The sequence below is a fragment of the Haliaeetus leucocephalus genome, unplaced genomic scaffold (assembly GCF_000737465.1).
Source record: "Haliaeetus leucocephalus isolate CR32 unplaced genomic scaffold, Haliaeetus_leucocephalus-4.0 Scaffold250, whole genome shotgun sequence".
In the NCBI taxonomy this organism is placed as follows: Eukaryota; Metazoa; Chordata; class Aves; order Accipitriformes; family Accipitridae; genus Haliaeetus; species Haliaeetus leucocephalus.
Window position 1 is genome coordinate 177,331 of NW_010972686.1, and position 12,845 is coordinate 190,175.

The 12,845-nt window shown below is 43.2% G+C and overlaps 1 protein-coding gene across 1 annotated transcript; it reads right to left on the bottom strand.

The window, feature by feature from the left end:
• Positions 1-638: 638 nt before the first annotated feature.
• On the bottom strand, positions 639-12,793 carry LOC104832415 (major facilitator superfamily domain-containing protein 1-like; the record flags this gene model as incomplete). Its single annotated transcript, XM_010568577.1, has 12 exons — positions 639-2,084; positions 2,371-2,482; positions 2,643-2,782; positions 3,352-3,489; positions 4,127-4,238; positions 6,165-6,265; positions 7,180-7,295; positions 8,857-9,015; positions 9,500-9,643; positions 10,415-10,470; positions 10,567-10,691; positions 12,665-12,793. Coding segments are annotated over 12 exons (1,449 nt in total), but the record flags the coding sequence as incomplete, so codon positions are not given.
• Positions 12,794-12,845: the final 52 nt, after the last annotated feature.

Here is a 12,845-nt window from a genome sequence, read left to right on the forward strand (position 1 = left end):
GTATGGTATATAAACTCAAAAGCTGATGACTTCCAGCCAGGCTCAAGTCACTGCTTTTAAGCCAGGTGTTGGTAGTATTGACACAAAAAAACAGCTCTGTTGAGCACATACTTTCTTCTGTACACAAGCCTCCAACATGAGTATATAGTACTGCTGCATGTGGTTTTTCATAATCACCTTTGGAAATTCACCATGGGATTTTTCCACTATGAAAAAATACAACTGGAGGATTTCACTGAAGTGTAGTACAGTGACTGGAGGCTGAGGGATGTACTTAAAGCCACAGTCTAGCAGGAGTCTGATTTACCAGCTGAATGAAAACAGTGGTGAGGCCTCAGAGTACTGAGTCCAGTTTGGGGTTCCCTAGTAGGAGAGAGATGTGACTTAGGAAGGGGGTGCAGTGATGGGCCACAAAGGTGGGAAATGGACTGGAGTATCTTTCACAGGAGGAGAGGCTGAGAGAGCTGGGGCTCTTCAGCCTGGAGAAGAGATGACTCAGGGGGATCTTACCAGTGTGTACCTGCTGGGAGGGAGTGAGGACGAGGGAGCCAGACTCCTCTGGACAAGAGGCAATGGGCACAAATAAAATGACACAGAATTCCATCTGAACACAAGGAAGCACATTTTTACTGTGAGGGTGGTCAAACACTGGGACAGGTTGCCCAGAGAGGTTGTGGAGCCTCCACCTGTGGAGATGCTCAAACTCTGACCAGACATGGTCCTGGACAACCTGCTCCAGCTGACCCTGCTTGAGCAGGGGGTGTTGGACTAGATGATCTCAGGAGGTCACCACCAAACTAAAGGAATCTGTGATTTTGCAGTTCTGTGACTTCTAATCCCAACCCCAAATTTCTGCTGCACCAGACAACAGGGAAATCCTTTAATTGTCTGCAGTGTGAAATGAATTCACAGTGTAACTTAAACCTTACTTAGAAGACCTTGCTCTCTGAACACATTCTCTTCAGTAACTCAGTTTAAGAAAACCTTGCTTTGATGGGTGGATTTGTCTTCTGTGACATCTACTTCAAATGTGACTTTACTGGATGCTGTCAGTGCTTAAATTACTTTCAGTCTACTAGTGTTTATATTAAATGCAACTTGAGCAGAGCTGCTCTTCTCTTAAGGATTTGTAATAATTTACGTAAGTCATTCACTTAAGCATTCCTTGTACTTAGCTATGTTAAAGTTTACTTCATTCTTAAAGCATCCTTTGTGCTTCTGTAAACACTGTGTGAGTGTTTGTGAGCGTTTTGCATAGTGAAAAAGGCAGTTGGCTGAGTAAAATAAGCCTCTAGCATTCATGAGTAAGAGCACCCTGGTTTAAAGGACAGAATTTCAGATCAAAACCTTTTACACTTTGAAGGCAAATGAATAGGCATGGCTTACGGAAGCATTTCTAGTAAGGTAGTAAGAAATTAAGCTAGGCTTGTGCACAAAAGGTAATCAATTTGATTAATTCAGTCTCCTGCCTAAAGAATAATGATGGTGTCACTTTCTTGGATATGTAACTGGTGAAAGATGCGTGCTAATCTAGAGCAGTAACTGAAACAGCAGGCCTACCAAGGTATGTGGATCAGCAAGCGCCGACGTACAGGATTCTTGTGACAGAGAAACAATGGTGGACCAGGCAGGCACACCTTATGCAGGCAGTTTTGATGCAAGATTGAAAAGCAGCTATCTAATGGCTTAAGAACAAGCTTCAGCTAGGTTAGTTTCACTTACTGTAGTGTAGTTCTTAAAGTGCCCCATGCAGGTTTCTGTATGTTGGAGAATGCCTAAGAACCATCCAGCAGACACCTTTCACTTGTGAGCCAGGCATAAGAAAGTGGAAACATCCTTTTCTGTAGACAATTCCCTTCAGGATTCCCTTTAAAGATGCTTAAAATACATAGGCTAAAAATCTACTTTCAAACAGAAGTGATCAGTGCTATGTCTGGCAGCTGTCATTGTTCTCACACTGCAAAGGTTCAACTGAGAGTGCCTTCGTTTCCTGTTTCATCATCAAGGAGCGGTGCTGCATCTGCAGGGTCTCTGTCCTCCTGCTCCACAGGTGCTCCCTTTCTTGTTCTGTTCAGTGTCCCACCCTAGAAATTCAAAGGAGCAATTAGTGACAAAAAGGATACTGCTCTTCCTGTACACATTCATTGCTACAGCTCTGTCCTGGCCCTTCCCCTCACCTTCTTGCAAAAAAATACAGCTGCCAATAGCTTGACTACTATGCACTGCATCAGTATTTTAGCAGATAGTTCTCTTTTTATGCGGTCCTATTTTTATGTCAGGGGAATTACTTATATACACACCCAACAGCTATTACATCAATAAAAGCAACTTGGTGATGCAAGGTTCTTCTTCACCTTTTATCACACTTACCTGTTTCTTGTCCACAACATTGAGGCTAATGGAGGCAACAATGCATGCAATAGTGTTTGCCAACATAAAGATCATCATCTGTTGCCAGCGCCACAGAGGGATCTTTAATTCACTAGAAAAGGCCAAAACAGGATAGAACAACTAGTCACTTGAAGATATTTAAGGCACCTCTATAATTTCTTGCAGCATCAGGTTGCAAAGACACTCATTTCTGTTCACACCGTTCCACTAGCACTGTTGATGTCTCTGCTTAAAAGAAAAAGCATTCTCACCTGGACTTTGTTCCTAGAATGTGTCCAACAATGAGATTCGAAAGGCCAACTCCAATCATCTGCACAGAAGTTGCAAGCCCCATAGCTGTGCCCAACGTTGCTTGGGGGACCACAAGAGGTATGGATGGCCACATACTAGCCTGGTAGGAGTAATAAGAAGAGGAATTAACACAAAGCCTTATTTAAAGGTGTTAGATGGTCATTGGTTTAAAAAGGAATTATTCCCACTAAATAGACATTTGTGCTTTCTCTTCAAAAAAATCTGGTATTTATCCCTCCCAGCCTATTGGCTGGTTCTAGACTGTTTCCCATCCTTTTCAAGCAGCTTGAGACAGCACAGACAACACATGTTATTTGAAACTGGAATAACCTGACTCCAGATTTTTGAAGGGGAGTTAGACCTGATGATTTAGCTCGTTAAGACTCATAGGAGATTCAGATGTTACATTCAACATGAAAAAGCACTAGGAAAAGCACAGACAGATTAATGCTTCATGCTGTATCAAGTGGTCCCTTACTCTGCTTTGCGCCCATATTGATTCTTTGGGATTATTTGTTACTAGCCAAAGTAATTGGGGAGCCAATGACTTCAAACTGTGGCTGCTAAACCTGCTCACGAGGACACAAGGGCAGTGATACATGCCATCCAGGATGCAAAAGGAGCACAGCCACAAAATGCTCAACTACAGCAGTGGGGTTATGCACTTACAGCAGCAAAGGAGTAAGTAATCCCCAACCAGATGGTACAGACTAAGGGAGGAACAAAGGTAAATGCCAGGAGAGCGAAGGCTGGCAGAGTCAATGCAGCACAGCCAACAGCAAAGATGCCTCTCAGTCCAACGTAGTCCTGGTAAAGGAAACAAACATAAGGCTTCTTACAAGGGATCCTTGCTTCCCACAGATCCTAGCGACATGAGCGGCTGCGCAAAGTGGGCTGGCATGAGTGGCAGTAACATGTCATTCCCTAGTTGTTGATATTGTAGCAGACTAGCTACTACTAGTTCCTCTTGCATACTCCTGAACCAAGACTGAAACACTTGTCAGAGAATCAGTGTCTAGTATTCATGTGAAATGGCAGGCTTTAATAATGGGGGAGGATATGCCCTGACAATTACGGAAATAAGAAAATGAAGAGTTTGACAAAACAGGGACTGATTACACACAGGCTGTCGTTTCCCATCTATTTGCAAAGCTTATCCTCATCCTTTCTGTTCCAGTCTCAGAATTCTCAAAACATCAGCCATTCGCCATGGCTTGATGCTGCCATAGCACAATGAAGGGACAGAGGAAAAACCAGGTTAACATTATTTCTTGTTATTCAGACTATTAATTCAGACTAAAGTGCATCTTCCAGTTTGCAAGGAATTAAAGGACTGCTTGCTTAGCAACAACAGGCTAAATTCTGGTTGAGGAGGTTGTAACAAAGACATTTCAAAAAATTAGGAAAAAGTTATCAGCAAGCACTTCTGATTTTGGGTACTCACAATTAATATGCCAACTGCTGCAGAGAGAACAAGGGAGCTGTCGTACACTGCCCCAGCAATATAAGCGGCTGCCTGCTGACTGTAACCAGAATATTTATCCTGGATAAACTTGCTAAAAATAAAATGAAGGGAGTAAAAATTACATAATTAGGATTCTTGATCTGGTTATTTTGACAGAAAGTAAGTCTGAGCACAAACATATGGACAGGAAGGGTTTTAACGAGAGGACTTGTAAACAAGTTTGATTCCATCTGGTTTGTAGTGCCAAGCCTTTGTTGTTTTATTTTAATTGGTGCACACCATAGAGAAACTGGTAGCTTAAATGGCTACTTTGAAGACGCTTCTGCAAGTGCAGAGTAAAACTGCAGGTTAAAGTTGGGCATATGTTCAATTACATCAGCACAGCTCACAAGGAGCAATTTGCCATCACCTGTCCAAAACATACGGATGGATTTTTTACATTCTCTTTGAAGAAGCAGAAAGCATTATCAATCCAAGGGTGAGAATGCTAAGGGGCTGGAAAAATATTTTAAAATAATCCATCAGCAAAGATCAGTATTGAGTTGAACATCTGCATTTTAGAAGTACTAGGAATCCCCCCTTGGCATCTTAAGGAGACCCGGTTAAAGCAGAAAACATACAAACCAAGTTTTGTTTTCATTGTCAGAAGTCAGCCTTTCACCTTTGTTAGGGACACGCAAAAATGGCATTAAAACTTACTCAAATTCTTTACAGAATTTACAGTCATACAGTCCTAACAGCTTAGAAAGATTAGTTTATTTAGAAATCTTGTAAGCTACTTAAACCTGGTTTGGCTACTTGCATGGCTACTTACCATTAGTAATAATGAGCCCTTATAGCCTGTGCTGTCAGCAAAGTATGAAGCAAGACACTGTTCTCTGAAGATTTACTGCAACAGAATTCGCCAAAGAGTACTGGCCTTGGGACCATTATTTTTCCAACTGGGAAGCACCATAGCATTTTTTGCCAGAAAAGATGTGTGAAACATGACTCTTGGTGCCTGAACTTTTGCTCCACAGGGAGAAAAAAAAAAAAAAGATTCTGCAGGGAGGCAGAACTGCAGAAATGAGGATTCTATGTAACCAATAGATACTGTTTTCACTTAAAATGACAGGGCAAGTGATAGAAAGCCCATCTCATCAAGGCCTTCATGATCCTTACCATCTTGAATGTCTTTATTTTACTAATAAGTGGTCACTTGTACATTTGTTATGACAACATTGATGACATTTCTTGACTCCCCATTTCACAGGGGCTTACTATAAATCACTAATGAAATACTACCAAAATAATTTATTTTTTTTTTAGTGCAGGCCTTTGCTACCATAAAAGTTAATACTCATTATGTATAGAAGCCACATCATCCACAAACAGGAAGAAAGCGGCAAAATTACAAGTCTGTCACAGAGCCACAGGACAGAAGCAGGAGTCCCAGTTTAGTCAGGCAGGTTGCTGTTTTGTTCTAAGCAAATGAAGGCATAAAAAAGGAAGTCTGCAAGCCTTGCACTGGGATGCGAAGGCTTCCTCACTTACAAACCCAGGCTGACGCAAGCTTAGCTTTGTTCCAAACACAGCAGACAACATGCAGAACTGCAGGACAGAACTGCCCCAGGCCTGTGAAGCTAACACCCCACCCAGCTCAAAAGACAGCCACTTTGTTGGACTGACACAAAGGTGAAATATCTACAGGCTATTTTTTAAATAAAGTATTTCTTCCCCTTCTCCCAAATCCTTCTGATCCTCCTTCAGCAGTGTTCCAAGCTTTAAATATTGGGATTAATGATTTCCCTTTAAGTTATTTTTGCTTTCCTTCAGAAGCCTCCTTCATCTTTGAAGGGAAAGAAAGGTCAAAGAACCCTCATATCTTTAACTAGGTGTTAAAGGCATGTTTCTCTGTGTTTCGTGAGTGGAAGGAACGAGCATACTACCCCATACTTCCCAGTCAGCTAAAAATCGAGGGCCTGCTAGGCTCCGATAGGCTTGTATCAGACAGCAGACTACAGCCATAGAGCAATACCTGGCGTCGGCCACAAAGGGGAAGACTCCGTTGTAGAAGAACATGATGGTAAGGACCAGGAGCCAGTAGCGAAGGGGAAGTCGTTGGACGTCCTGAATCCGCTGCAAAGATAAGATGTGCCCTCACTCACCAGGAAATAGTCTTCAGCTTCACACTAATCTCACTTTCTGCAAGCCACTGAAGATCACAAAAAAATGAAGAAGTAACAGCAGGTAAAAGGGAATTGAAAGGCAGCTCATATACCTCTAAGCAAAATTTGGCATGTGCTGACTCCAAAGCATTCCTTCTTTATTCAGTAAAGAAAACAAAAAAAGCTTTCTTATTATTTTTATAAAGGTTGTGGCTGCAAGAGACTATTCTAAGCAGGCTATATTAAGAGCCTACTGCAAAACCTTAAGTGAAACACAGTGGAAAGATAGAGTATAAGCAGGAGTCACAACACTGAGATACAGAAACCAGTAAGAAAGAATACTGTCATGAGAAGGAAGCTGTCTTAATAGATTTAAGTGCCATAAAAATTGCAACCTATTGCCTGTAATGCTTGTTCCTAGACAGAAGAATGCAAGGAGGAATGGAAGATAAGGGCTGGCAAAAGATAGTTCAGCACTGACCAGATTAGCTATTTTCTATCGTGGATCCTGTGAGCCAGAAAGCAGTTCCAGAGAAAGGTTACTATCTAGTTTTATGCACAAAATCCTTCTCTGAGCCACCTCCAGTCAAGAAGTAACTGGCTCAGAAAAGTAATGCCGTTCAGAGTGCTAACTCAGCTCTCTGGAAGGCTGCAAATACACAGGCTCTAAACAGAAAATTTGCACTTGTGCAGTGGCTTGCAGATGCAATAGCCTCAGATATACCTGAAGAACTGCTCTGGAAGATGTAATTAAGTGGTGTTAATGCCCTCTTCTGGCCAGGACCAGCTCTTACTACTGCATGCTTCCCTGCACTGCAAAAGCAGTGCTCATGCACCCCAGGCTTTCAGAGATTGAGATGGAAAAGCTGCTTGTGCACCACATACCACTTTTTTGGATTCTTGCTGGATAACCCCATCCAAGCCCAGTTGCTTCATGCCTACTTTATCTAGTACACTGACTGTGAGGGCTGAAACAAAACCAAGCACACAGAGCAAGGTACCTGGAAAAGACACAAGAAGTGTTAGAAATTCCTCAGTGTGCAGAGAGCTGAATGACAAAACCAACTGCATGCAATATGCAGAATTCTCTATGACTCCTACTCCTGGCTTCTCTTAACAGCCTTCCCTACTGCAGCCATACAGTAGGACCATTTACCTCTTACCACCCTGTAGGGTCCTTGAGCATTTTGTCCACTAAGCTTCCAATATGCTGCAGAATTCCCTGAGGCCAGTGAAGCTGAAGCCCGACTCTCGTCTCTAAAGATAGCCACTTTGTTGGACTTTAGCCAGAATGCCTTCTAAACTGCAGCAGGCCTGTGCATAACAAACCCAAGGTTAAAACAAGCCAGAGGTGAAGAAACTTCCATGGTCCCCTGAGCAGGAGGGGTATCACACATGGGCTGGTACTGGAAGCGAAGTTATACCTCTTCATTTATGTGACCTACTGCAGTTACTACAGCATACTCAGCTCCAGAAAAGTTAGATTATGCTGGATATGCCAGAAGCAAGTTTAGCAATGGGCATCTGCTGCAGACATCCTTCTCCCAGAAAGAGATCTGTATCCGTTTTCTTTTCCAAAGAGCCAAAACAATCTCTGTGATGCATACACACTCTGTCTGATGTATTTATCCCTTCACGGGCTACTGAAGTTGCTGTGCTGCGCTTGCAAATGCTGCCTGACCCCTAAACTAACAGTGTCAGATGAGATGCAATACACCATACCCATCACAGTTTCTCCTCTGAGAACTGGAATCAGAAGAGAGCAATCAGGTTTCAATTTCTGCAGGAGATTTATCTCACATATGCATCCTCTTTTCCACGGGTGATAGCCCATAGTGTTTTGTTGTTTGGGAAGTATCACTTTCCTATAATCACCGAGTCTTTGTACACAAAGGATGCCCTGAGGCAGGTCTCCCTATCATCACCATTCCAGCACACCAGAGTACCTGAGTGCCACTGCTTAACTGCACTGTGAAAGAGATCATCCCTTCCACTAGAGGCAGATCCCATCTCACTGCACCAAAGAGAGGACAGAAACTCAAATCTTCTAAAGATATGAGCCCTAGAACAGATTCACACTAAGAAACATGTAATTCAGATTCTGCTTCTCACAGTAATTTAAATCTACGGTTTTGATCAGTCCATGTGCAAGGCATTTTATGCTGAGACCAATACAGATACTACTACAGAACCAGCACGTTCTGCTAGCTAAATACAGAAGAACAAACACATTAGATTCCTCTTTTGTTTGACTCTCAAGTTTCCATTCCATGGGAGTAAACCTACATTAAGTACTGACTACCTGTGACTGCAGATGTTAAAACAGCTCAAGAAAACCGCAGACAAAACTGTCAGGCTGACACTACAGCTTTAGAGAGGGTTTTCAGATATCAATGAAGAAAACACCACTCCATTGCATACAGAAAGCAATGGGAAAAACTAGAAAATAATGTGCTTCCTCCTGCTAACTTCACTATCTCTTTCAGGTACTTTTCATAACTGGACAAAACAGGCTAGCCTCACGTCTAGAAGACAAAAGGCCAAAGCACCAAAGAAACTCACCTCCCCAGAGTGTCCACTGCATTCCAAATTTTGCCTCAAACTGCTGGGTGAAGAAGAAGTTGAGGACACTCCCAAGACGGGAGAAAGACAGAGTCAGTCCAAATGCCAGTGCCAGTTCCTTCCCCTTGAACCAGAAGGCTGTGATACGATTCTGCACAACTTGGAGAAGACAAAAATCATCTCTTGAACAGACTTGGCCAAGAGCATTGCACAGAACCAACAAACACAGCCTCTCAAGCTAGAGCGCTTAAGCTAGAGTAAAAGAAAGACCTCTACGCATCCCAAATGGAGGTACTATGTGTCAACTTCGCAGTCCATTTTAAAACATACTAAATCATGCTGGGACATGCGAGGTGAACTTAGCCCTCAAACAAGGCAAGAAAAACAACCCCAAAGGCAGAGTAATCACACATCAGTCCCCGCCCTTGGGAGAAGGACAAACTTGTTAGAGGGGAAGACTTTTAAACATTTTGGCCCACATTAAATCCATGCAACCCTTCAAGGAGCAGTGTTCTTCTGTTAGCAACATAGGTTCCTGGTGCAGAGCAGGTGAAGCTGACTGGTAGGACAAGGGTCTAGGAGGCAAAATAAAAATGTATCATGACCCTCTGGTGAGGCGTAATAAAGAATGTGAATTCCTTACTAGTAAGTGACCCATTCCCAGAGCCAAAGAGCAGTCTTCCTGTTAGCATCATTGGTAGGAGGTATGGTGACCCCTTGAAATGTGAGCCTAGAGCAAAGATTGATGATCCCAGCACAGTCAGAAGAGAGAAAACAAAGACACCAACTAGGAAGAAAGAGAAAAAAAAATACACAAACCTCAACAGACATGCTGAGCTCAGGACAAAAGCATTCTTTGTCAAAAAGCAAAAGAGCAACCTCAAAACACACCAGTAAACCTGTGGGCTTCTATCAGTTTACCCTCGTTATTGTAATTTTGTAAAGACTGGTCTCTTTATAAAATGACCTGGGAATCCTCAAAATAATGATGATATGATGGTGGAAGGTTAGAGAGGCAGAACAAGTCACAGAGAGGACTCTGAACTCTCTATATAGAGTCCCTGTTCCTGTCCCAAGCTCCACTACAGACTATGGCCTAGAGCAAGCGATTTCTTTCTCTGTGCCTCCTCATCTGTAAGATGTTTACCTCTGTGATACAGAGACAGAGCATAGCTGCATTTGCTGGGACTGCTAGGTCTCAGATTATGGCACATGCCAGAAAAAATGTCAGAGCAGGGAACAGAACACTACTTTATCAGTTTGTCCCATTGAAAACAGGTAACACTATTCCCTGTTACATGCATGTCAGAGGAAAGCACATTTACTGCACTGCTGTGTAAATTCGGATAAGTCAGTGGTCAAAGGATGGAAACGTCTCAGTTGCTTTCATGGAGCTGCTCAACTAACCATCGCACACTCCACACACAGAGCTGTCCCTCCTCTCCCATCCCTCTGTGATCTTACTGAAGTGGAACCTTTGATCATCCCTTTGCACTGAAAGAACAGCCTGAAATTCCATTTCAGTCCAAGAACAAATTAATCGATCGTCAGAACTTACAGCGATTTCCTAGTTTATCAATCAGGAATCCAGCCAGAATAACCACTACTGCATTTCTAGGAGAAAACAAGAACAGAAACATTTGTGTCTTGCTGCTGGGAAGCAACTAGCAAACTACCCTGCCCCACCAAAGCAAGAGAAAAGTGACTTACGTCCAAGCATAGATCGCATACAGCAAATTGTATTGTGCAGGTGTCATTCCCAAGCCTTCAACACAGTCCAGCGTGCTATTCTCCCCAGTGCTGCTATTATGGGTTCCATTGGGGCAGGTCAAGTTCTGCATAACAAGTCACAGAGCCTGTGTTAGGCAGCAGACATGGATGAAAACCCACACATTCCTTTAAAAATTAAGTTAAGCTCTTGCCTACTAGTTTTCTATTTCTTCTGCTCAGTTCTCACTTCCATGACCAGGAATTAGAGGACTTGTGTCTTCTCTCAGCAAGCCAGCCCTTGCCAAATGAGAAATGACTGGCCACTGGCACGTTTTGTCTTCCCTTTCCCTTTCTGTGGCAGTAGCGGCAGGGGCTTAGCACTTTTATACACATTTCAGTCCAAAAGAAAAGCCAGGAGACTGCACCGTGAGGTTTATTTGATCCCTTAATTTCTTGGCTATAGTTTAGCTTGATCCGACTCTTCATTACATACTATAAAGTCTTAAGCAGTGTGTAAGTAGGAAACTTAGCAGTAGTCCATATTAACTCACAGCTATAAAGCATTTGCTGAACAGTAGGAAACCAGTAGTCCTAGCATGATTTAATAATGTCATTTTTGCTACTGAAAAGCAACATCTTCTCAACAGGATCAGGAAAAAACCTCTCGATCTTCCAACTACTAAAAATCTACCTGCATTGGGAAACACACTAGGTCTTCCACACCAGTAGGCACAAGCTTAACGTCTTGAATAACCACAAGGAAAGCGTCATTTTAACCACATGATTTTTATATAGCCAGCATATTTACAAATCCCTCAGATCGGCTGTAGTAAAAAGGTATGAGGCTGCGGTGAAACAGTTCTCTAGAACAAAGTGTGTTCACTGCAAGCACGGGTCTTAGATGCTCTGACTACCACTGTACCACTTGTGTAAGGCAGGTAGAGGCTAAATTCACCAGAGCAGAAATATTATGAGAGTGTCAGCAGATAAAACCACTGTTTGCACAGTACCTAGTACAGAAAAATATGGCTTGGTTTCATTACCCTATAAAGTTATCTAGGTAACAAAATATGACAACCTTTCCTTTACTCAGTAAATAAATAGATGACTCTTTTCCCACAGACCTACAGAAGTTGTGGAGGATGAAGGAATAAATATGGACCTATTTTTTTTGTTTTTACTCCTGTTTTCAATGACAGACTGCACCCAATTTAGCCTGGAGTTCACTGTCTGAATGTTATGGATTAACTGCATTTCAAAAAAAACCCAACAACCTTACATGCAAGCTATATATATTTCTGCCCTTGGTTTTGAAGCTATTGAAGCAAAGAACAGGACAGCGACTTTCAGCCTACACATACTAATCTACCAGCAGATGGCACACACGAGTAAAATCAAGTCTCAAAAGAGAGGAAACAAATACAATAATGACAGATAAATGAGTCAAGTAAGAATTTGTCAGGTATTCAGGTAAGAACTCTGGGACTCCTGCATCCCTGGAGAAATCCCAGATATCAACTGGGATATCTGTCTAAACCCTGAACAACACAATTTGCTAGCATTTGAGAATACAACTAGTTTTTAAACAAGAGTCCTCCTGTGGTCTCCTGGCAGGGCTCTGTCTTTCGGCTAGCAAAGACAGATGTGATGTGATACCTGCAGTATCAGGAGGTTTGGATCTGAAGACCAGAAAGTCTTTTCTAGTCTCCTATCTCTGATGTCGCTAGTCTTCCAGTCCAGTGTAGGTACTAACGCTCAATTCTATGGATCTTCTACGTGCAGAGTGGCGTGAACACCATTCTAACTCTGGACTTCATTAGTGTAGCGAACAGTCGTTTGGAGTGCTGACAACCATCGAGCAAGGTCAGGTTTTAGTTTTCCAGTTCTCCAGGCAGTGGTGAGAACCCAAACCCCTCACGGCTCGTCCCAGCTTCGTGCATCTTCTTCGCAGCAAACATACCAGTGACAACCCCTCACCCCCGGCACCTGGAACATAAGACCCCAGCGCACGACGCCGGTAAAGAGCTCCCGAACCTCCACCGGCGGCCGAGGCCTCCGTGCTGCTGGTTCTGCCTTGTTTTGCCCGCCCGGCACTTACCCCCTGGAACTGCTCCTGCAGGACGCTGGGGATGTCGAAGCAGAAGTAGGAGCCGAAGGTGAGGAGGCAGTTGAAGAGGAGCACCGCGAACCTGTAGGAAGCTGCCGGGGCACAGAGGACCCTCTCACACCCTCCACCTCACGGCCCGGCGCGGCCCTCCCCTCCCGCAGGCCCCGGCCCA